Genomic DNA, 25,821 nt, shown 5'->3' with positions numbered 1-25,821 from the left:
CCTCACTTTTGTTTGAGAGTTAAAAACTCGTGTTTTGTCATAGTTGTGCATCATGAAATAAAATCTTTGTAAAACTTTCACCTTCTTCTTCTTCTGTTTTTTTTAGTAGCATTGCACTTACTTTATTGAACGAGTCTCTATGGAGACAAGTTTCTATTTCACAATTACGCACCAAACAATGTGCGATTATAAAAGTTTTATTTTACTTTTTTATTTCATCATGGGAATTTGTTGGGCAGATGTCTGTCAAGAAAAATAGAAACAATTATAAAAGTTTAGGGATTTTAAATACATTTTAGTCTCTTTAACAGTAAGTGTTGGGCTCATGGCGTCTAAGAACAGGAATAAGCAATTAAATATTATGAATAGTACAGTATAACATTCCAACTAGCAGTTTAACTGTAATTCGCAAAGACCTCATGAAAAATATATTTGAACGGACATTTGTTATTATTATCATTATTATTATTATTTTTTATTATTATTATTTGATTCGCAGTGCATCATTAGCACAAGGCTCTGCCACCTCCTGACCGCCCTGCTCCATTCCAGACACCAGATGACGCTCTTGTCTTACTGTGCTGCCCTTTTTGCGCTAAAGATCCCTGCCTGGGTCCCCAACAACCAGCAGCTCAAAGTTTACCGGACACGTTTCTCCTATTCATCAATATCCCCATTGAGTATCAAGCCAATTTATGACTGGCCAACATGCGCACGTGATCGCATACAAATACCCCATATTTGGGCAGCGCACGCAGGATCAAGAATTTAAAAAAAGACACCAAAGCCTACTCCACCTATAAATCCTGGATTATTTTTTTCAGGGCAGAAAGCTCTGAAATTTTCTAAAAGCCGCTACAAAGAAAAGCAATGATCAACAAAAACAGGAAAATACCCGCCACACACATCCTTCAGCCCTGTGTAGTTTAGAAAAAAAAAAAAAAAGTGTCGGTGCAGTTTTAAAAATGAGCTCTTATGTTGACAACTCAAATCTCAGGCAAACAAGCGAGACAACTTCTCCTGACACCATGTTTAGTTTCGACCTCTCTGGGCGCAGTTCCAACAGCTATGAGGGTGTTAATGTGAACGGGATTTACTCTCGTCCCGTCCCCACGACCTTTGTTGAACGGGAGGAGATGAAAACTAGCCTGCGTGGCAGCGCGGATACTCCTCTGCCGGCAGGACCGCAGATAACCATGCTCTCCGGCGGCTCGTCCGGGGACGCCAGCGAGCTCAACTACGGCGGCGGCGCGCTGCTGGGACTCGGGGCGGACAGAGACCCGGACAGGAGCGCAAAACCCGGCGGAGGCAAGAGCCAGGAGAGCGACAAAAACGCGGATAAGACCAAGTCAGTGAAACGAAACACAAACGTGAATCAGCGGCAGGACAGTGAGCAGCGGCCACAGATTTATCCATGGATGACAAAACTGCACATGAGCCACGGTAAAGTTTGCCTCTTTTCTAAAAGTGCGACTGAGATACTTTCCCTTATTCACTCTTAACGCAGCAACACTTCTCTTCGCTCATTCCAATGTCCCTCTTGAGTTTTATAGGCCAAACGCAGGAAATAATAAAAACTCGTGGTCATAAATTTTATGACAAAGGCATCCATTGCTCGTAAACCTGCTCTGTTACGGTGACGAGGTGATCTGTGGTGTGATTTATGGTAGTATAATTGGGTAAGAGAAGAAAACTGTGATAAAAATGAGAAATAATATTGCACATCCAACTCATAGTATTTGTTTTTTATCTTTTCTCGTTTATGACCTGTACATGTTTTACATCACCAGACTCCGTGGGAGAAAAAGCTTTAGCCTTCAATTGAACCCTGGGAACCAGCAATGCCCTGACCCAATCGTGAACTTTTCACCTCTAAAAGATTTGAAAAGGCGTCCTCCTTCTCTTTGCCTTCAAATCACTGGCCTGACCATTTAGAAAGCAAGATGGACACCGAGCACATTTTGCTGCAAAAAGGCAGCTCGTCCTGTTTTGTGTTCCTGCATTATGCAAAATCCAGAAGCACACATCTGGCATGTTGAAATTATTTAATATAGCTGCACAGGCCTGCTGCTTTACTTAGCATGCCCATACAAGTCTATCAATTGGAAAATATCTGGAAGACATCAGTTTCAGTTTTTTATATACCACTTATTTGAACTGTACATATCTGTTTCTCCTCCCACCATATTGTACAGCTTGCTGTGCATCGGTAGACAGAGGCTAGTGAGTACAGAGAGGCTCACATATTATGGATATCTAGTTTTGCATAATGCAATAAAACAGGATTTATTAATAAATAGCTGTTTGTGTTGTAAAGAATAAGAAGGCCCTCTTTATTAACATTGAGGAAATTTAAAGGATACAATCAACCATCCTTATCAATAGTTTTTTTTTCTTTTTTTAATTTGAAAAACCCATAATGAGTAATATAAGGTTGAATTAACTTATAAAAAATATTTGTCCATTAAAGGTGAGGTGGAAGAGGGACTAAATGAAAAGATTATTGTGATGGGTATCCAAGATTACGTTTATACACTATCCTTGCCATTTATTCACTTTTATTTACCACTATCATGCCACTGAAATCTCACTATTTTTAATACCACTTCAGAATCGGAGGGTAAGCGGTCAAGGACCAGTTACACCCGCTACCAGACTCTGGAACTGGAGAAAGAGTTTCACTTCAACCGGTACCTGAGCCGCCGCAGGCGCATAGAGATCGCCCACACTCTCTGTCTAAACGAGAGGCAGATCAAAATCTGGTTCCAGAACAGACGGATGAAGTGGAAGAAGGACGCAAAGATCAAAGTGAAAGAGTAAAAGTGCACCCAGTGAACGGGGGTGCACGCAGCACGTTTCTCAGCCCACTCTGCACAGTGCTGGAGTGCCGCCTGACCTTCGGATGAACCGCTAGGAGCAATGACATCATGACACCGCTCTGTGTACTTCATCACCAATTATGTGTCACTCGCTGCAGTTTGGGACCTAATGCATTGAATATCACTCACTTTGATCAATAGGTTTACATTTCTAAATTAATTTGCTGCCCATGCGTTGATAACCTCACCTTATACTGTGCACATGGAACGGGAGTTTGAGGGAAGCTGGGTCCTTCACCCTGCAAGGCTTTGGTCTGTATTGCACTAAAAAGCTGCACAATATGGAAAAATTAACAACCTGCTCATGGTTAGCCTTAGAGTGGCGGCTCGGCATGGCCCGTGTCAGTTCCAGCTTTGTCATCGTGTAATTAAAATCTGATTTTAGTGAATCAAGTAAAAGCAAAATAAACCACACATTTCTATTAACAAATAATGAAAAAAATACATTTCTACATATTTTGGATTTCTTTTAAAATCAGTGTGTTGCAGTCAGGACTTTGTGGAACGTGTGATGTGTTCAGTGTGTGCAATATTGTTATGAGTGGTTTCCCGTGAAGGCATCATCCATATTGTGTCATATTCTTGTTATTGTGGACCATTATGTATAATTCAGTGACTGTATGTTAATGTAATGTGCAATGAAGCTATTTCCCTTCTCTTTTGTTAACTAACGGTCCCTAGTAAATACGAGGCCCCCGAATAACTGAAAGTAGCCTGTTTGTTGTTTGCAACCAATAAAGTCATGGAAATTTGCTTCTGTCAGTGTACCCACTTCTACCCCCCTCCCACTCCCATAGTTTATAAGGGGCTGGTTGCGAAATAATACTTCTGATTTAACATTAGTGATTTCTATTTTTTTCCTTCTCCCCATATGTTGCCTGAATAACTTACACTTCTTTTTTTAAAGAGCAGCATTGCTCTTGTTTGGCCACTTTTCCTTAGTTTGTCTTGGAGTACACAGATTTTGTCAAGCTGACAAATGCGCTCTGAAGTTTAAGGCCCTCATAAAAGTTTATAGCCCCTTCTCCACCACACCACAGACACCCGCCGTTTCCTGTTTTGTCAGGGAAGGAAGGGACACACAGGCCTGTGATAACAACACACGTGGACGCAAAATTTGGGTTTCCTTTGGCCGCACACTAATCACTGATCACACACCATCACTGTAAAGACCATATGGCCACTTTATGATACCGTCTATACTCTGTAATCATTACACTGTAGTTAAAACAACTCTGTCTAATATTATACAGGATATATAATGCGTCTTGCTGGATGTCTAAATTTAACATTAGCATTAGGGAAAGTAGTGTGCAGCACTATAGCCCAAGGTTATGAGGTAATTCCTCTTTCTCGCACTGTGCTCGAGGAAAATTAAAAATAATAATAATTAAAAAAAAACTCACCTCTTAAACTAATAGCTTCCTACTGTGCTTCCTTGGAGATTACGTGAATCGGGCAGCGCCTCGTCCACTATCTGTGCGCTCTGTTATAGGCCTAGCCTATATCTGGACGATGTTTCAATCCCTTTTTGTATGTCTTTCTTTTAGGGTATTTTAAAGTTTACAAGGTTACATATGCCAATTGCCCCAAGCAGGGCCTGTGAATGGTGCTTGGGGAGCACGTGGTGTCATTTAAGTGGGTTTTATGGCCTGGAAGAGCTGACAAACCTTCGATATATACACATCATATATAATCTTAACTGTCCGGAATCGCAGCTGCCGGCTTCCCCTTATCGGAGGAAGAAAGGGGTTTGTGGCAGTGAGGATGCAGTACCTTTCTCCGGACTGCGGAGAGGAGCGGTGCGGATGCCTCACAGCTGCTGCAGTAAGTTACTTTTAACTTTGACTTAAGGCCCGTATCTGTGCCATTATTTCACCGTAAGAAACATAACGTTTTTGTTTTATGTTGGTGTGATGCTCAATGCACGTATATTGAACTAATTAACCAGAAATATTGGCAGCATAAGCTGATTGGGAATGTATATGGAAGCGAAGCTTTTTCCAAATGATATAAAGGTCTTCGTTTGTGTTTGTTTTGAGGGACATTTGAATATCACGCGATCATTATGGAAATGCCGATGAAATTGAGCCTAATTTTTTTATTATAATTTTTTGGTCAAGACATCAATTGTAAGTAACATCGTCCTTTATTCACATTTGCACGCCATTATAATTTCATTTTTTAATAGAGAATATATGAATTCTCTAAAACAGATTTGAATCAGAACTTCGGCGCGTGTGATTCAACAGATTGTTTTTCCTGTTACTGCTGTCAGTGAGAAAAATAGAAACTTCTGAAAGGAAATGTGACTGGGAAGAAAATGTAAACTGGGCCAGAACTATCAAAATTCTTCTGGCGATCTGCCGCACCATCCACCCCACCCTCTCCCCCCCTTTCTCTCAAACAAACACACACTCTCCGACTCTCTACACGTATTTGCATGCAATTTGTGAATGAAAATCACCTTTTTTTAAATATTTTGAAGTAGGATATATATACGTCTTTTTAGATTATCGTGTGAGAGTTTGCACTATTAGTTGCTATAATATTTCAGCTCATTGTTTCGCCTTGACCCACGCAAATGTTTGTGCGCATTAACTTGCCTCACTGCTGTCTGCATCATACAGACCTGCAGTGTCATTTCGACATCATTTAAAATGAGTTTGTGTGAACAGTATAAGCGAGAAATTGGAGGTGTTGCATTTTTTTAACTAAGCGTAAATGAATGTATTTGTTATGCATTGACCCAACAATCTTTTCATACCACATTGTTTTCCTCATCACATGGGCAAATGTGACTGATCGGTTTGGAGATAAGATTTGAGCTCTTATAACCTCTAATTTTCTGTTGCTCAATTGGGAACACGCTTTAATTACCCAGACGTCGTATTAAACAGCTCTGCCTTTAGTGCTCAATTTCTAATCAATGTGTGGCATTGCAAAATTCGGATATTAAATCTTGTCTGGGCAAGTTTTAGCTCAGCTATAGGCTCGTGTTGCAGCAGGGATGTACTTGCTGGCGGGGATGCAACATTAGGAGCTAATGAGAGAATTATTAGCCTATAGCAGACACGGCATTTATTTATTTATTTTTAAATGAAGCACATATTTGCAGGCTGTTTTCAGTGCGATACACAAGAGTCAGATCAAAACCTGACTGGTTGGCATCTCCATTGTTATTGCTGCCTTTGCTTTGTTTGTGTGATTGTTTTTTAACTCAGGTTTCTCTTTTAAAGTTTGTGCAAGTTTGTTTTCAGGTGTGCAGTGTCAATTGTTCACCTTCAATAGGGGGCACTGTGTAACACGGTCCTGGGTGACTGTTGCACTGCGGGGGCAACACGTCCAAGACAGGGCATTAAGGGGAGTTCAGTCCCTCCAAGGATTTTCTTCAGTCTCGTGCGCTGCATTAAGTGCATTTATTTGGAATTTCAGGAGGAAATTATCCCCACAATTTATGTTTTCAAAAGATCTGAAGCAAACATAGAAACATAAAAAGTATTTATCCAATAAATGAATTGTGACTGCGTCTACATCTTCAAAACTGAAGTGATACAGTGTAATTCTATTCTGGTGGCTTTTCAGGGGGACTTTTGCTTGAACAACGTCGTTTAATATCACCTGCTTGAAGAGATAATTATATGTTGAGAGTGAAAAAGCACAAACATCCGTTTTCACTGCACGTTTTTTGCTGTTGTATTCCTTTCTCTGACCTGTGGAGCTGACACAGTCATCATTCAATCTGCAGAGGTCATTTCCGGGTGAACATAGACTTCTCTTTGTCTGAGTCCAAATAAGAACCATAACCCTCCTTTACATCTTTTTAAAACGCTGCTAAATTTTATTTTTACAATGTGAAGACAAGTTCTCGATTTTCCCCCTGTTCTTTATGTAATATTGACTGCTCTCCATAACTCAGCAGCGTTGAAGTCCGGGGATTTCTATTCATAGGATATTTGCCCAAGGAAATACCAAAAAGATTGTAAATTTTATTTTATTGGTTTAAAACGACCCGTCTTACATGTCTGAGCTCAGATGTGCAGCAGCCTGTGCACGTCAAAGCTTTTTTCTGAGACAGCCTCCCTTCAGCAGATAACAGTGGAAATTGGAAACAGGAGATTAAAAACGCGACATCACATTTAAAAAAAACATTTATTTATGTTTTAAACACTGCAAAACTAAACATGTGAAAAGAAGAGGAAATTTTTTTGAAATACTTCAAAATACCTCATTTAGTTTTTGCTCATATTTAATTTCTCGCATTTCTATTTTTAGACTGTTGTGGAAATTTCAAATTGAGCAATAACCTAATATGATCCAAGCTATTTTTATATAATTTTACAGACCGGTTCTTTTAAATGTAGATTACTATCTATAACTCGTTGATCAAATATATGTGTGTTAATTAAATGTAATAATTTTGCGGAATCTCATTTGGAATTTTTGATGAAAAAAAAGTGACTCAAAAACAATCCCCTAATTCAAAACGAGTGCCTTTATGGACCATTCCTAATCAGAATTTTCTCTCTCTTGGCTTCAGACGAAATGAAAACGACTGTGGATTTATCAGTAAGTGTAATTCATCGCCCCACACGTCTACCCATCTGACTACAGTCAAGAATAGATCTAAATGAATAGATTTTTATATGACTGAAGGCAGACTGCTGTTTATTTAGACATCAAAACTTCTGATGGCTGCGCATTTATGGATTCCGTACATTTTCTTAATTTAAATAAAATTAATAATAACAAAAAGTAGAAACGCCAAGACTCAAGTGAGAATTGCAGTTCTGAGGAACACTTCGTGCGAGATTAGTAGCCATAGAAGTAAAACTCTTGTTGTGCACGTAGCTTTATTTACACGAGTCTAATGAACCACAACACTGCAGTGAAACCAACCAGCGGTTTATGTGGGCAATACCGTTTCGATAACCACTTTTGCTCCCCTGGCGCATTCATACCCAACTAGTCTCTAGTCTCTCTGCACTTCATTAAAACTTTTTATCTTAACTGGACCATCCAGCCTAACGTTATTACACCTGGGGAGAGTAAATGCGCAAAAGGCTATTAGGTTAAGGGTTTGATTAAAAGCGCATCGCGACTATTTCCATCAGGGAGCAGAATATTGCTGCAGCGTCTGTATCCAGGTCAGGTGTAGTGGTCGCTCGCCGAATTAAAAACAGCCAGGCACAAAGAACGAACTCAGTTTTGCACAGATTTATTTTGTTTACACGTGTACATGTGTGAACAAGCTAGTATTGCTGTTATTATTATAATTCGTTATTTATTTTTTGGAGGGGGTTGGCAGGAAGGAGGGGAGGGTGACGGCTTTAAAAATCTCTCAAATGAACAAATGAAACATGGAATTAGTCCGCCTGAGGGTCTCATTTTTTGTACTTCTACATTATAACTAGTTATTGAACTAGGTGCACGATCTGAAAGCCATTTGTGGGGAAAAAGAATTCATTGGTGTCTCTCCATCAATAATCCTTGGCAGTGAACTATTGGAACCAGTCAAACGCGAGGGGTGAAACGCGGGTCAGGCTGTCTAACTAATATTAAAATGCGTTCACCAGAGCGCGTGGGGCGAGAGGGAGTGTGGTGTGTGCGTGTGTGTGTGTTTGTGTGTTGGGGGGTTGTTTGTGAGAGTGTGTGTGCAGAGCTTTCACACCGCCTGGGTGCACAAGAAAATGCATCAGAATATGAAAAAGCCAAACGCAGATGGTTTTTCTTTGTTTGTTTGTTTGTGTCACTTTTTGTCCTTTCACTGCGGTTCGGCCTGAGATGTTTCCTTATTAAATAAAAATAAATACCATACACACACACACACATATAGACACAAAATGCATAGATTAAGACATTTTTAGACGGTGTTTGTAGTCCCATGTGCATTTCCACTGTAATCAATTCCCCTGATTCAAAATCCGAGCATGTTTGCCGTTTTTAATAACCCCGAAACAGGTCACATGTTCGATATTGCATTTTTCATTCCAGGCTTTTCTCATTAGCTTCCAGAGTGGCAGGAAAAAAGGTTACCGAGCGGTCAGTATGGTAATAGCAAGCAGAAGAAATGCTTGGGAACAATGGAAACTTATTTTTCATCATGCTGTCACGCCGTCCCTTTGTACCCGCCGTGTTTGTGGCTGAATATTCATATAACAGCTACCTCAAAGGCAAAGGGTGAATGTCGAGAAAAGAGACCCTATCTGTCCTCTGTTTCTGTGTCTGCATATAGACATGTGTGTGCTCACGGATTCTTTATTTAAAAAAAAAATTGGGGTGAAATTTTGTTGAGATTGTATTTCTCAGAATTGTTTTGTGTTTGTGGCATCATTTACCCCACTTGTGCCCATACTTTGTGTGATATTTCTTTCCCTATTGCAGCAGCAAAACTGTTAATGCAAGCCACTTAGATGTTCTCGTGACAGATCATCTCTTCAGCTTCAAACCTCCAAGGCATTAGTTGTCTATATGTACCCTGTAGAACCGAATTTGTGTGGGGTACAAACATTCGCAAATACGTCTCTACAGGAATACATGGGCAACTGAAATACCACAGCAGCCAAAGATGGTTCTGCTCCTCTTCACGTGTCTCTGGCTTTTATTTTCCACCCACTTCTTCCCATCTTCTCCTGCGTTTTGTCATATGTAAGCATCAGTGATGATTCCTAACGCCTACACACAGGCACTAACAATGCATAATGCTGTCAGAAACTGTAGTCAAAATCCTCACAGCCGTGGACTATGTGGGTATAGACCACATAGAGTAGAGCAATGTGTGCCGTGCGCGGCCACTACTGTGTCAGACCCTGTAAAACACGTTAGGAACCAGGGGTCGTTTAAAAGTGACTGATTTACAGCTTTTATTGCTCTATAAAACGCCTCTAATATCCTCACTAGGGGTAATAGAAATGTCGTGCGCCTTCTTTACAAACAGTACAGCCAGAAATATGATATGCAGTTTCGCGTCCGTTTTAAGGCTTATTATGTCATTATTGTTTTGAAAATAGATCCCTTGGCTTGTAACGTGGTGCTCTTGACCAAAATATAGACTTTTATGTCTAGTTTATTATTATTATTATTATTATTATTATTATTATTATTATTATTATTATTATTATTATTATTATTATTATTATTATTATTATTATTATTATTATTATTATTGTTTACCAAGATGTAGTACCTATCGTGTTTCTCTTTGACTACGACTGAGATATGAATGACAAGCCAACAATACAAGACGTGTTTATCCATGCAGACAGCATCAGTTTACAGGATGAAAGCTGACCACAAGTATGGCTAATGATCAGGGATTAAGCTAGAATATGTAAGTAGAATTTATTGGCAACATTTCCAAATTACAGCTGGGATTAAATAATACTTTGAATTTTAAATATTTAGATAGTTTGAATAAGTGAGGCTGTGGAAAAACCCACAAAGACTAATGAATGCATGTTAGATGCAAATTAGTTGCACATGCTTCTGTGCACAACAAGAATCAAGAATTGCATTCTTTGTAGTCCTCTTCAGTGTTTTTACTTTAATGAAATTTGCCTTGCAGTTGCCATGTGCTCCCTTGTGTTGACTGTCAATACAGGTCCTCACCCAGATGCAGGTCATTTGTTTATTTTCTCTGTGCTTTTAAAGCCCACAACATGTGCAGGAAGTAGGTAAAGTTTTCTCAGTTTTGTGGGAAATGATTCAGCCAGAGGTGTAACATTTGCCACAGGAAGAAGGGCTGGAGACTTTGATTTTTGTTTACAAGCATTTCATGGCTTGAACTGGAGAGATTTTTCTATTTGTCACGAAGACGTGTTGTTTCAGAATTCAACTTTGCTAACTTTGCCTGCTAAAAAAAAAAGGAATAAAGAAATGCCTAAGTGGTTACACAATACTGGTCCTTTGTAGTTGTGTTACATCACTTCCTGGTTTGTGACATCATTATGTCTCAGCCCTGCCTGGTTTTGGTGATGTTATTCTCTTTTAGTAATTGCTACTCTGTGACTGGTTGCATTACATTTTTTTTCAGCACTCTTGCATTCAATTGACAATTGTCAAAAGCATTTTACACTAAGAAATTGCAATTTCTCCAAAGAAGGTATGAGTATATTTAAAAAGAAGATCATATAATGGGTGAAATGCATTGTGCCTTAACATTTTTCCTCTTGTGCACAACATTGTGGGAACACAACATATACATTAGGATTTTCAGTATGAAGCCCCGATTAAATTAGTTATTTTTCTTGTTCTTATTTGCTAAATTCTAAGCAGATTTCAGAGGCCAAATATTTTGTAGAAGAGTCAGAAATTCAAAGGAAGTGATTTCAAAATAAGTAAATATTTCATAGTTCACATGGAGATTTCTTGCTCAAGGCTGACTTTCGTTTTCTTTTCATGTACACTCTTGTCCAACATTATAAATGGCTCAGGCCGTTTACAAAAATTCAGCCACACCTCCAAAGCATTTCACCTCTTCGGTGCTCCAAGTCACAGCCTATTAAATACCACTGCTTAAACCGTTTTAGGAATGACTCTTTACAGAGACAAGCAGCGCTAATTCTTAACTGTATTAATGAACCGTGTTCTGTGTCACAGCTGAGGGGCTGCTGGTGAACACTGCGCCTTCATTAATTAGCAGATAACCTTTATATAAGCCGTGCAAACTAACAATATGACTTGTTCTCTATTGTTGTGCCCGATGCTTGGCGAACAATTGTCCTTTTGAATAATTGCGACTGTTGGATTTTGCTTGTTTTATTTTTTCCTTGGTCAGCAACTACTAGTTTTGTGCCCAAGATCAATTGCTGTGGTAAGGCAACCAGGGAGGGAGCGGGGGAGCAGGGGGGGAGGAGGAGGGGGAGAGAGACGGAGACACAGACAGAGCGAAAGAGAGAGAGAGAGAGACAGAGCTTTGTGCTCACAATGGCGACTGTAGGTATGCTAAATACCTCTGGTTCCTTATCCGGGAACTACCTCTTATTCTGCTATTGGGCCATTGGGTCACGTGGTTAAAGTAACTTTACAGGGCTGCTCGCAAGTAGGAGGGCTTTATGGAGCAGAAAAACGACAAAGCTAGAAAAATTATTTTCCACTCCAGAAATTAATGATCATGAGCTCGTATTTGATGGAGTCTAACTACATTGATCCGAAATTTCCTCCATGCGAGGAATATTCGCAAAATAACTACATCCCCGAGCATAGTCCAGAATATTACAGCCGCGCAAGGGAAACTGGCTACCAGCATCACCACCAGGAGTTATATCCTCCGCGGGCGAGCTACCAGGAGCGCCAGTATAACTGTGCAAGCATCCCCGAGCCCGACACGCCAAGGGGACATGGAATACCCCATTCTGCGCACCTGCTGCCAGGGAAAGGCCAACCTGCTTCATGTGAAACGCCACAGTTGTCCATGTCCCCCGCCACCCCACCGGCCGCAGCCTCCGCCTGCAACCAAGCTACCCCGGAGCATCCAAATAGCACAGCCTCCTCCAAACAGCCCGTGGTGTACCCATGGATGAAGAAAATTCATGTCAGCACTGGTAGGCAACTTGTGTGTTTATGTTTCCTGCACTCCTCGTGCTCCTGTCTCCCTTTCCCTCCTTTTATCAGTCCCTCTGACTCCCATCTCGTTGCCAGCCCCTGCTTCGATAGCAGGGAAGCCTTTGAAATGGCACAATTGAGGCGGATTTACGACTCGGCATTGGTAATTACACCCACCATAAATTTTATAGCCGAGGTATACTCAGGGCAGCCGTATCACCATGTGGCTTCTGCTGTTATGTATTGCGCGACAGAGAGAGGGGGAGAAATGAATAAGAAGAAGAAGGAAAAAAAAACTGAGCTTTGTAATCTTGCATTAATAATTTAGATCATGGTTGGATGTGAGTGTCCTCTCATTACACCGAGAAGTTCTTAACTTCCCATTTAAATTCTTCAAACAGCTAAACATTTATGTCCAATAAATCTTTCTTGCCATATCTCAGTTGAGGCCATTCTTGTTTACCCCTCCTTTCCTCCTTTCTCAGTCTCCCTTTCTCTCCACTTCTCCCTTTTCCAGTGAACCCAGGCTACAATGGAGCGGAGCCAAAGCGGTCTAGGACAGCATACACCCGGCAGCAAGTCTTAGAATTGGAGAAGGAATTCCACTATAACCGATATTTAACTCGGCGGAGGCGCATAGAGATCGCACACACCCTGGTTCTCTCCGAGCGACAGATTAAAATCTGGTTTCAAAACCGACGGATGAAATGGAAAAAAGATCACAGGCTCCCGAACACCAAAGTGAGATCTTCCTCGTCTTCGTCCTCCTCCGGGTCCAATACGAGCTCAGCAGCCGGCGGAGTCGCCGCTGCATCGGCCACCAACACTGGGGCCCCCGACGAACTCACCGGAGCACAGCATGGCGAGGACATTACCAGGTTATAAACCAAGATCCGGGGTAGACAAAGAACTGGTTATTTATAGAACAATTCTATATTTTGTTTTCGTAGCTATCATGTGCGGTTTCCTTTTGAGTCCAAAGTTATATAAAATGCATGTTATATGGCATGGATTACTGCGAAAACCGATGAATTATTTTTACGTGACACAGGGTTTAATTTATTTGAAGTTCGATTAATATGATGTTTTTTATTAAAATGTTTTGAATGAAGGAGGAAAAAGAAGAAAAAAAATATACGTTTTATCAAATTGTTATTGTGGGGCCATTCTTTTGCCCCGCTGCCCAAGGTAAAATGCACAATCTATTTATTTCAAACAACACTGGAAGGATATCACTATAATAATAGTTATTTTTGGTATAAAAAGCTGGAACACACCATTGATCTTGAACTTGTATGTTTAGGATAACAAAAATGTGTGAATTACCTCGTGTATTTCAGAAACAGGATTTTGATTTAGCTTTTGTGGTGTTGATGTTGTGTTTAGACCGTCAAAAAGCAGATTATTGTGAAATGCAATAAACGGAGTTTAGTGTACTTGTGCTAATCATATTGGTCAATAAAACAGTGAGTGTCTAGTTTTACACACGTTTGGTCGAAGTTCATTTTAGGTAAGGGGAAGTTTTTTATAGTGGATTGGAGGGTCTTAAAACGCTACAGATGTATGTGTGTGTGTGTGTGTGTGTGTGTGTGTGTGTGTGTGTGTGTGTGTGTGTGTGTGTGTGTGTGTGTGTGTGTGTGTGTGTGTGTGTGTGTGTGTGTGTGTGTGTGTGTGTGTGTGTGTGTGTGTTTGTGTGTGCGTGCGTGTGTGTTTTGAGCATTTCAGGAAAGAAACAAGAATCCCTGTGTTTTCAGACTCGTGTTACTAATCCTGCAGCTCCTCTCGCGTCCTTAAATTAGCAATTTGTACAGAAGTTGTGCGTATGTGCGTGCATGTTTGTGTTAAAGCCTCACTCATAATGGTCTGAAGCTGTTTCTTAAATATGGAAACAAGAAGTAGCTTGCGATGTGCATTATGTGCAACCTCATCAGTCTGAAGGGCATTCAATTAGCGCCAGAGAAGCCACTGAGGCCCTCCAGTCCACTGCACTGCTCTGCCAGTGCCACAGATGAAGCTCTGCTTCCTCCGTCCTAACTTCAACACAAAGATGCATGCCATTGATTTAGAGTATACATTTGTAATCTGTTAGAGATTATAGGTTGTGAAAATATCCTAATTCACTTTGTACGAGGAGTAGTTGCCCGGCTTTTTCTATTCTCCACTGCGCCATGCGACTGAGTTTTCAAATGTGAAATAAATACAAATGAAATAAAGTTGTGTGCAGATGCAGTGTATTGCCTCGTGTGGTGTTCGTGGAGTGTCACAGTGAGATGATTTTAACCAGATGACATTTGTTATCAAGCTTTGCGCCCTGGCCATAAGGAGGAGTGCTGGTGACTCTTTGACTTCTGCTTGGATAAACACTTTGCCACATTTGTTTGCTAACTCCCCAGTGTGCAGTTTACCTCTATGGCATGCAGCAGCTCGCGAGAACACACCAAAAAAAGAGGTGTATAAAAAAAATGGTGTTTAGAGACGTCATCTTGCGCCAGGAGGACCAACAGGATGAAGCAGGTCTGTTTACAGCTGTAAGCCTGCAAGATTTTTTTTTTTTTTTCATATTGAAACCATATGCTCAGATGTCTTAACTTTTGGGCCGTATCCTTGGATTTTTTGTTGTTTTTTTTTTTAGCTTACTTTCTTTCGGACAGATGGAGTAAAAACATGACTCAAACCCAAAGACAGGCATGCGTTTGATAGATTATTGAAACTCTGACATGAATAGGTCTTATAAAATGCCTTGCGTAGTGGGAGGCGAAAGAACACAAAGGGAAGAGGTATTCTACATCATCAATCTTTCACCACAGAGCTTTGTATTATGTTCTGTAAAACAGCCCTGATGATAGCTAGTTTTTATATCGTCAAATATCATGTACAAGGTTGACTCCTTTTACCATTCTGCGCAAATGTGAGATTGTATCTCAAACGGACTTTAAAATTGGCCTTTTTTTTTGTGCAGAAAGACGCGTTAAAATCTGCTTTTGGGATGTGGGCTTTGGGGAGACACTATAATGGTGGGGAGACGGCGCTGAAAAATGAATCCAGAAGCCTTTATGCTGCTGGACAGATTAGAGAAATTAATGTGCTCGCCACAGTCGCAGCATCCCTTCAGCCCCTTTCTAGGCCCTGTCGCCTCCATGTCGCGAGGCTGAAAAGGTACTTTATTGAAGTTTGGGAGCGAAATGGGAGAAGGCCGAGTTCACCTCGAGGACACATTTTCTGTTCCATTAGGCTCATTTCAGTCTGGATGGCCGACCTCTCCAACCCTGTGACCTGATCACTCTCTATACGTGTACCTTCTGTGTGCGCCCTCGCCGGTCCCCCCTTGGCCTCGGCTTTCTTTGTGGATTTTTCTTCATTGCGCCTATAGAGGGGCCTGCGGCGGGGCATCACAGAATGCGTTGCTCCCTTTGTTAAACAGGGTGCCATCGGACAGGCTCCAACACCGGACACTTCTCCTCTCTGCATCCAGCAGATCTCCACGGGTTCCTCCTATAACTGGAGCACTCTTCTGCCTGCATGCAGAGACTCGCGCCAACATTTACCAGATTTCATAACATTACATCACATTGTCTGGTTGACAGTTTTCTTTTCCATGATATTTATTTCTAAATTTCTATGACAAGTCTTTTTGCATTCATCGTACTCTGATTTTTTTGTTGTTGTTTTTTTTGTTTCACTCGACAGAATGGCTCGAAAATACCACTTAAATTTAGAAACAAAACATGGGTCGGTGGGGATCCGTCTCAGTGATTAGTGGAAGTCCCTGAAGTCTCGTAAAAAAGTCGCAGTAAAAAATAGTTTTACTTTGTGCGCTCACGTGACATCAACTTAAAAGATTAACTGGTCCCAGTTAGCTGCTGCGTTCAAAGGAGAGCTGCCAATTATAGGTGTTTCTGACAGTACTGGGCCACTTGGTTTCAGTGATTAGTTATGGACATTGGCCTTTAGCACTTCTACATAGAAAAAACATGCAAACTCTCAAGTTTATTTAAACATAAATTTATCCATGCACACTTTTTCTGATATAATTGTAATTTTCTTGCAGCTTATACTGTCAGTTTAGTTTCAGTAATTGCTTCCAAAATCAAGCCTCGTGACAAACTATTGTGCTAAATCCCCTCAAGTGTTGTATTTATCTATTTTTGGCTGATTAAGTGTGCTCTTGTCACAGGTTTAAAGGCATTTTAAAAATCTGCTTGAATCCTTTAAACCTCACGTTCCCATCCTTCTTCTGTGACCACAGCAAAGATTCCGTGTTGATGGAGAAACATTTCCCATGCATGTCTTCCAAGATAAACAGCTGACAGTGAAAGCCCAACATAAGTCACTCTGTGTCAGTTGTATTTGATCCTTCCTCTTCCTCATCATGTCTTAAAAGCTGCAGGTGAAACTCAGATTACACTCTGAGTGTTGTTCTTTCTTTCTTTTTAGCTCCTGTAATTGAATATTTGTGTGAAAACAAACAAGTTTCATCATGCATATTTAGCTTTCGCTAAACTATGTTTGCCTTTATTTGATTTATTTTGCGAGTTAAAAAAAGTATTGAAAACGTGAGATTTATGTAAACAAATGTTTTGATATCTTTGACAGTCACAATTTAGTAACTCAGCTAAACTTGTACTAATTTGCAGCCACTTAACAACAACAATATTTATTGATAATACACTTACATTCATCTTAATTAAATTCATGAATGACAATAACACATGTATACTTTACATGTTTATTTTCTGCACAAATTATCAAGACAAATATTTAATTAACTCAAACCTGCAAATTGCGTGGCTTTATGTGTTAAAGGATCAGAATGAATTAAAATCAATTTAGCTCTAATAATACCTTCTGTGGTAATCTTTAAGAATCTTTTTATTTTTCTTTAAAATAAAGTGTCTTTGTGTAAATATTCAGATAGCCTTCTGCCCGAATCAGAATCTGCTGTGTGACTTGGCGAGGTGGTAGTTATTTTCAAGCTCACAAGTTTGCAGGAGGATGGCGTATTGTGTGTTTGAAGTTAGCTGTTTAAATTCCTGAGCACTTACTCAGCTCTAACTGGCTTCTTCCCTGACTTGATATTGTTGAATCACACATGATTTTCAGGTCACATCGCACCGCTGCGGGCTCCCGGTGATTTATGGAGAGCGCCTCGGGTGAGGCCTCTCCCTCTCGGAAAATATAAAAACTTTACATAAGCAGCCGGGGAAATATTTGAACAAGAGCATAACGGAGGTAATCAGCGGCTCCCACGCTCACGTGGGTTATTATTACCTGGGCTTTATTTATCTCTTTTGCCCACAGCAGGTTGAGGTTTTGTCATATTGTCTAAAGTGAGTGTTTCCTTCAGCCACTTTGCTGTGTGATGAAAGGCGGGTTGTGGTGTGTGCGGTGTGTTTAAGCGGCGGCCATAACAGCTGCATAAAAGCTGAGAGTTGAAACAGGGGTCAGGCTGCTATTTTCCAGGGACTCACATTGACCAGCAGTGGGTGTGTCATAAATCCGTAAATCTCTCCCCCGTCCGTCCACTCAACTAAGCAATTGCACCAGCCTTCGCGCGGGCGCATGCGTTAGGGTTGGGGCTTGATTAATTTACATAAAAGTAGATTTTAAGAACTCATCAGAAATGCAGGAAAGATTTACTGTCAGCACTGGCAAACATTTGAAGCAGGGGACCACAAAGCAGCCTGGATCAACACTCCCAGTAGGTTTCACGTCACACAGAAAATGATGGCCTGGCTGAACATAGGAGTATACTTTATGTCATCATAGCGCTGCCGAAATATTTAATTAGCCTCTTTGCTGCATCAATGAGGACCTCGAAATCACAGTCATATTCCTCTGCTGAAGCTGTCACCAATAGCCCAGACACTCAGCTGACTTATGGTTATTTTATTCACTTTTCATCAGCAGAGGTGATCTGAATATGCGATCGTGAAACGATACATGCTCAATTATGTGTGGTTTAAGTAATCAGATTAGTTCTCTGACAGTGATGATGGCCACCAGTTGCATCTCTGCTGCTGTGATGCTCACTCAGAGCATTCAGTGCCTGTATCAACAGTTATATATTTGCATATGTCATTGCATAAACATATGAAGGATGCAACAGATTATAAAATATTGACGTTGCCAAGTGTGCAAAATGAAAAGTTAAAATGAAGAAACACACGAGGGTTTGCAATTCGAAAATTCAACATGTCACAGAATGCGTTGTCTTTTATTATACAGAAGACAAATGATGTAGAATCTGATATTTTCAAGACTGTGTATGTATATATAGTTGCATATAAGACAAGTAGTCGACCCTGCAGAGCCAGGTCTGTGTGACACATCCTGCCTATTGTTTTTATGTCACTTTTTTGTAGCACTGAATAATGTTTACCATTTACCATACACAGTTTGGTAAAAAAAAACAAAAAAACGCTTAAAGGTTCAAATACACGAAGTGGTTTACAGATTGTGCGTACTCTATGCACACATCAGATATTTACAGTAAAATGGCCAAAATTTCCCCCCCAATTATGTCGATAGCCTGGCGTCATTTCAGTGAACGAACGTTTTATGAAATCCTGAAGGAGGAACACATACATGTATGAGTATGTCCAAAAGTTATTATAGACATAATAAGATATTTTATTCTTTTTGTTTTGCTGTGGCAGCGTTCTTGGACAAATGTGCGCATATGTGTCTTGTCACTATATCACCTTATATCAAACACTATGTGGTTATTGTTATTATTTTAACCTAATGTCAGAAACTTTTTAGACAATTCTGGATTGGATGGAGCCTGAAACGATGTCTGTGGCGTGACACTAACGTTCACCTTTTTGTTTTGTCAGTATAAACATTTATATCAAAGTAGAGCGAAGTTACTTTTACAATTGCACCTGACGCAAACAGTGAGCACGTCACAATTTGCAAAGGAAGATGTGTAACGAGCCCGGGGCCTTGAAAATGAACTTGAATTAATTTCCAAATGATGCCTCCACCGTCCAAAGGCTCCGAGCTGCAGGATTTATGTCTCGCTCCACTCTCCCACAGACAGGTCTGGATTTACAGTGGGTTGCTTTGGTGTACAGGCCCAAATTAATAATGCACATGCTTACACAAAAGTCGGGACCTGTTTGGGAAATTGACAATGTGTCTCTTCTCCTCACTTATGAAGTGCAGTCTGCAAACTCTGGTCCTTTCATTTCGCTCTGCATTGTTTACAGCAATATAGGGCACCGGGCCCATAAATCTTCCAGCTCTGCCAAGACAGCGCCATTTGTATGCACCGTTTGAACCGACAGCATCCTCTGCCCATTAACGTCTTCTCCCCAGCTCTCTCTCAGTCTCCTCTTATCTGTGCAGCCCTGTCCCCTGGACATACATTAACTGATGTGGGCTTTCTTTAAGCTCTGAAAAACAATTATCCGTATATGTTGTTTTGGTTTGTTGTTAAGATATGGCTATGCCTGTTTCATAAGAAAAGAAAAAAAAAACATAGTTCTGCATTCGCCAGATTTGCCCGTTTGTGTGCAGCGGCGGGTATTTTTCCTCCTCCATTCTCCAACACCCGTCCTCACTGTAGATTACTGGTATGGAAAATAAAAGTTTATCGACAATTTCCTCGGTTGTTTGTGTCAGCAGGCGAGAGAGCGCAGAAGGTAAGGAGGAATTGTAAAAGGGTTGACACCCAGAGCGACCGGCGCGCTTTTGTGTGTGAGAGAAAAATGATTTATGGTCGTTGAGACGGTTCAAACAGAGTTCACGGAGAATTGTGGTGGAGGCGCAGAGGAGCTAAATTATGGTCTTGCTGAGCTAGTATATCACAGATTCCATCTTCAATTCAGAGAGTGTGTTCAAGGGTGTGAGGCAAGGAAAACAAAGTGATTTTAATTATTTTTCCTCGATTTAAGTTGGCCTCAACGTAAACACCACCCATCCCTTTATTATTCTTATTCTTAATATGAATATTAAGATTATCATTATTATTATCATCATTATTATTATTATTATTATTATTATTATTGTTATTATTATTGTTATTATTATTATTATTATTATTATTATTATTATTATTGTTATTGTTATTATTATTATTATTATTATTATTATTATTATTATTATTATTATTATTATTATTATTATTTACCTGACTGGCACCCAGACTGTAATGGTTTCACATCTTACACATTTCGAGGCTGAATATTAGCCATCACTTTAAGAATTACAGATTAAACTAACAAAGAATTAATCTGATTTTTTTTTAATTTGGATTGAAAATCAATAATTCATCAGGTTAAAGTTATTTGTGTGCAGTGTGAACTCTATGGCTTTAAAGTAACTGCATTGTGAAGGAAAACTCGGGACTCCATGCTCTTTGGAGGTTCGGTTAACCTCGGTGAAGGTGGTAGAAGGGGTGAAACGTAAAAGGAGGAAGGCTCCTCTCCTTCCCAGCTATGCAACCCTGAGTGTATAATCCATCACCTCTGAGACGTCTAAAGAGGCTTCTCTCGACAGCTTTGTTGCAGTGAAGCACCAGAAGGAACTTAGGCTGTATGTGAAGCTTGCTTCAAGTAAGATTGATACTGGCCCAGAATGTGCACAACCCCCTTAAAAACGTGCACTTTTCACATTTCTTTTGTTAGATTCATTATTCTACTTATTTATCAATTTCGCATATGTTGGTGATTTGTTGAAATCAAACACAGGCTTTATGAGTTTTCCCCCCAACAATATAAGCTAGTTAGGCCACAATTGATGCGGCTTTTAGTGCAAATAATTTATCCCCCAAAATATTTATTATGGGGTTTTAAAATTAAGTTGCAAATCCCATATTTTCTTTAAGAGTACTACGCCTATGAGTCAGGCTTTATTATAAGTCCCTGGTGGTGTTTTGTGTGCTCAGAACCCTGCACTAAACATGTCATCCTTTTGTCCGTTCAACAAGGCAACAAGAGAGTTTCGACAACGAAACAATGTCAAAATGTTGTTTCACGGAGCTGCCTACGGACACTGTAGTGATGCCCGATTAATGCAAATGAGCGGAGTGGTCCTATAGAGAGAGAAAAAGAGAAAAAATCTTTAATGATTGCCTCCTTTGTCTTTGTGTACCAGAGACTGTCAAGCCTTTGTTTGACCACTCCCAGTGAATCCTATTAAGGTCCACTTCCACTCCGACAGTTATAAACATATGTTGTTATTTTAAGAGAAAAGCCCGCCAATTTATACTGCCCTGATAAATTAGTTGCAGAATAATCACTGTGATTTCGTATGAAAGCCGTAATACACTTTTACACAAGTCGAGCTTGCAGCGACTCAAAAACAAAACAAAACAAAAAAATAACAAAACAACAACAAAAAAAAATAAAAAATAGTGTCCAATATTTTTGACAGGGGAAAACAGCACAAAGCGATTTATGTAATAAGTTCACTTTTAAAAAGCTTTAGAAAAATCACAAGTTGAGCTCCGTGAGCAGATATTAGCGCGTGTGTTATTCTGTCGCACGTAACAGACGCTGATCAGGAACTCGAGTTGTTTCTGATTTTAAGAAAAAAACCTACCACCAAACAGTTCAAGGTGTGCAGCTGCAAGCGGTGGTTCCTTCAATTCTCGTCAAAAGATTTACAGTATTACAAGAAATGGGCTCAGGATCGAATAAGATTCTCCTCCCCACACATGTAATCTTTGTCTGTCTCCCCCTCTGCCATTTTCCTTTCCTCTCCGTAAAAACGCATCTCCCTTTCCCCCCCTTCTCCCTCTCTGATATAGCCTACTGATCGCGCACTTCCTGACGTATATTCATATTCCGTTTTATGATTTTTTTTTTTTTTTTTAAATCCCTAGATAGAGAAAGGCGGGTTGCTCATAGAAATGTCTGAAGAAATATGGAAAAGCTTCTTCGGGCGCCCCAAGTTGCCAGCGGATTACTTTGAAACTCCAGAGCTCCGTGATTGGCGGGCGGCGGCACGTGACCACAGCACCCTTCTGGTAAATATTATTCAAATTTTCCAAATGGTTTCCTCCAAGCGCTCTGTCCTGTGTGCTTTTATTCATTCAGGTTAATTGTGATCTGAAATTAGATAGATAGAGGTGACGTCTTTACTGCTGTTGAGGGACTCCTGGTTTTATTTGAGACAGTTTGATGAGCTGGGTTCATGGACCCCCAACAGTCTGCTGCCCTCCCATTGCAGCTGCATGGCAACAGTTTTGCAATGAGCTCTGGACACCTGCCAAAGCTAAGCGGGGGATACAGTGAAGGAGGAGGCAGAGGGGACGGAGGAGGCCGATGTGCAGAACTTGAACAGCAAAACATGAGTTGTCTTGCTCCTGTCAGTTCCAGGTTGAACCCACGTGAGCAGTCTGAGTGCCCACAGGAGCCTGAGGTTCACTGCCATGCCAAGGACAGGCTGGACATCAAGAGCAGGGGCTGCAGCCTACTCACCATCTGCCATTCAGGGGTAATTTTTCCCTGGATGAAGCCACGGACAATTGCCTCTGAACAATCTGGTAACTACTTTTATTTATTGTCTTTAAACTTAACCCGACTTCACAGAATTTTTGTGACAAACCTCATTCAACCGTCTGTACTCATTATATTAACCCAACACTGATTTTTAAGCTGTTTTCCATGTGTGTGCCTAAGTAGGAGACCGGACCCCATGCAGTTTGCAAAAGTCACAGTCGTGACATGTGTTTTCTTTTAGTCTATGACTGAGTATGAATGTTGCAGCACAGTTAAACAAATGTGGCGTCATGCACTGTTTGTTCTACCACTCCTGTAGGCAAAGTACTGTTCAAATATGGAAAGGTGCAGCTATGGGCTGCAAATTTGCAACTGAAGACCTGGTTTTTAAATGGCAAATATCATCATATTACAGTCTGTTGTTTTTTGACACAGTCTCAAAATATACTCCTGTCCTACTACGCCCCAGAGGGCCGGCATTATTTTCATGGCACAATCACAAATAGATTTTATACAGTATATTTTACTACTAATTCTGGTGTTCTTCACTTAAAATGATTAATATCACTGTCTTGTCTCTACAAACAAGCCAAGATATCACAAGGAACCATTGTGCCATGTTAAAGAGTTCATTTTTCTTGAAGGTACTAACTGTGGGTCTTATTAAACATCCATTAACCCCTCTATGTCATATTGTTATCAACTAGGCCTTGGCGTTGCTCGTATACATGTCAAGCTGAATCCCTAATGGTGGTTATTTTCAGTGGAGTTCCCAAGATACCTTTTAAGTGACTGAGATGGGGATTTGACAGGTCTGCTTCCGTGTGTAGCTCTGATTAATGTGGCCTGTCAGGCAGCCATAGTGGCGTCAGATGTTTCCCCCAGACTGTTTCTTCAGGAGGGAACTTTCCCTGAACACATGACACAGTAGACAGCCAGTCTTGTATGGTGTCTCAAGCGTGACTGAATAAGAACCGAGGGCTCCACTTGGTCTCAGGTTGATTAGCTGAGGACTAACAGGGGCCCTGCTGGCACCTGAAGGCTTCCTTCTTGTGGAGGCCATATATTTCTGGACAGAGCTGTTAAATGCATTGCACTTTCTTTTAACACCCTCTCTTTCTAGGGTTTGCTCGTCCATCAGTCGGCAGCGGCGTGGCAGCCAGAGGAGTACGGAGGGAGAGAACAGCTTTCACAAACATCCAGCTGCTGGAGCTGGAGAAGGAGTTCCACTTCAGTCCTTACCTTCGTCGCACCCGGAGGCTGGAGATAGCTGCCATGTTGCAGCTCACCGACCGCCAGGTCAAGATCTGGTTTCAGAACCGCAGGATGAGGCACAAGAGGGAGAACAAGTACGGAAAGGTGACAGGTTTGTCACACAGTTCACCCAGCAACCAAAGCTCTTTTGAAGAACACCTGGAGTTCCCATCAGAATGTCCTGTCAGAACTTCCTCTTCCTCTTCCTCACACTTATACTCCATGGATTGTGCTGCATCCTCTCCATTTGGCTCTTTTATTGACAGCAGCACTGCTCATTGTATTCACCCTGCAGACTTGTCCCATCTAAACTGCATGCTTCCATCTGTTGCAAATGGCCCACCACCCTCCCGTGTGGGTGTAGATGGTCATCATTACGCCGGCATTTCAAACTGGCTCTGAGGCCCCATCATGGCTATCCCTTCGGTGCCCATCAAAATCTCAATCATACATCCACTTTTACTTTCTTTTGGAAGACATGGAGAAGGACTGCGTCTGACCGGCATTGCAGGAAAATCCCTTGACAGATCCTTTTATCATTCATGTAACATTTTAATTAAACTATAAGAACACCTCTTGATTGAAGAAGAACTACAGTGATATTATTTGTTTCTCAGGCTTCTCAGGCTCTTTAAACCTGGTGCACATATTATATTTCCTAGCATGCAGTTGCAGCAGTAACATGGTTTTTAAAAAATGCCTGTAAAAATTGTATTGTTGCACATTTAATGCATGCAAGAGTTAGACTGAGTTTGTTAGATAATAAGTAAGTTGTTGTCATATTTTCCATTGTGCCTATTTTTCTTGTAAAAAGTTGTTCCTCTGTGTAAAATGTTTTAATGAGCAGGATACGTGTTAAATTATGTTATGTTATTTGTTAAAGTCATCAGCTCATCCCTCAAGTCTTTTATATTGTTGTTGATTAATTGAGATGTCATATACTGTACGTGTTTAATAAATGCACAGAGAAAATTGTATCTCTGCAGTGTTTATTCTATTTATCGCTGATTAGAACCAGTTTTTTTTTTTACAGCAATATTTTATGATTAAGGATTTCTGGATTTGTTCCCAAAAGGAAAAATGAGAAAGATTCTGTAATCACATCCTGGCGTGCTTTAGATTCATTGAAAACTCTACAGTGTTGTGCATTCAAGTTGCACAATCTCGCCTCTCCCTTTCCTTTGCCTCAGAGTTGCCGAACATTAATCACTGAGACAAGGCAGCCTTTCCAGAGCTCCAACCACAAGCTCTGAACCCACTGGGCACCATGACAAGATCTTTGCCTCCTCCTTCACAGCCCCTTGCCTTTTCAATAGCTAAATTGTAGTGCTGCAAGTTTGGGCTGGCCTCCTTCTCAGGGGGCATGTTAGTTGTGTAGTGTGGAAGTCCTTCTTCCAACATGCCACAGGGCCACTAGAGACCAATGCTGCTCAATCACATTATTTCAAAGAAAAATGTGGTGTTTCTTACTGGCCTCTGCAGTCTGACCGTGGAGTGTGGATTCACAAATTCATCAGGGAAAATAGCCTTTTTCTTTCAAATGTTAAAGCACAGAGAGAAAAAGTTAAAACATTTGACCAAAGTGAGCAGCTTGTACTTCAGTTTTTCAGTAGTTTTACATAGCAAAGATAACTCTTCATGACAAAGGAGCAAATTTACTCTTAACCTTTTTAACGTGAGTCCCGATAACAATATTT

General features: G+C 40.6%; 4 protein-coding genes across 5 annotated transcripts in view; all 4 read left to right on the top strand.

Annotated features, from left to right (window-relative positions):
• Positions 1–22,869, top strand: part of LOC133457163 (homeobox protein Hox-C10a-like) — a 55,197-nt gene extending 32,328 nt beyond the window's left edge. The window contains exons 3-4 of the mRNA XM_061736099.1: positions 22,252–22,395; positions 22,742–22,869. The gene's annotated coding sequence lies outside the window, so the exon portion shown is untranslated. The remainder of the gene's footprint in view (positions 1–22,251; positions 22,396–22,741) is intronic.
• hoxc5a (homeobox C5a) lies at positions 863–3,621 on the top strand. Its single transcript, XM_061734959.1, has 2 exons — positions 863–1,443; positions 2,612–3,621. Exons 1-2 carry the CDS (start codon positions 966–968, stop codon positions 2,818–2,820), a joined length of 687 nt encoding a protein of 228 aa, XP_061590943.1. The 5' UTR covers positions 863–965; the 3' UTR covers positions 2,821–3,621.
• On the top strand, positions 11,770–14,911 carry hoxc4a (homeobox C4a). The gene is made up of 2 exons (XM_061736103.1): positions 11,770–12,421; positions 12,940–14,911. Exons 1-2 carry the CDS (start codon positions 11,986–11,988, stop codon positions 13,305–13,307), a joined length of 804 nt encoding a protein of 267 aa, XP_061592087.1. The 5' UTR covers positions 11,770–11,985; the 3' UTR covers positions 13,308–14,911.
• On the top strand, positions 22,427–25,083 carry LOC133457164 (homeobox protein Hox-D4-like). Of its 2 annotated transcripts, none has more exons than XM_061736102.1 (2): positions 22,427–22,914; positions 24,012–25,083. In XM_061736102.1, the coding sequence occupies exons 1-2, from the start codon at positions 22,563–22,565 to the stop codon at positions 24,524–24,526; spliced, it is 867 nt and encodes a 288-aa protein (XP_061592086.1). In that variant the 5' UTR covers positions 22,427–22,562; the 3' UTR covers positions 24,527–25,083. The 2 variants fall into 2 exon arrangements, with proteins under 2 accessions (XP_061592086.1, XP_061592084.1); XM_061736100.1 differs by having other exon boundaries at positions 23,994–25,083.
• Positions 25,084–25,821: the final 738 nt, after the last annotated feature.

This window comes from Cololabis saira, chromosome 12 (genome assembly GCF_033807715.1).
Source record: "Cololabis saira isolate AMF1-May2022 chromosome 12, fColSai1.1, whole genome shotgun sequence".
NCBI classification, from domain to species: Eukaryota; Metazoa; Chordata; class Actinopteri; order Beloniformes; family Belonidae; genus Cololabis; species Cololabis saira.
This window is presented reverse-complemented; position numbering and strand designations above follow the sequence as displayed.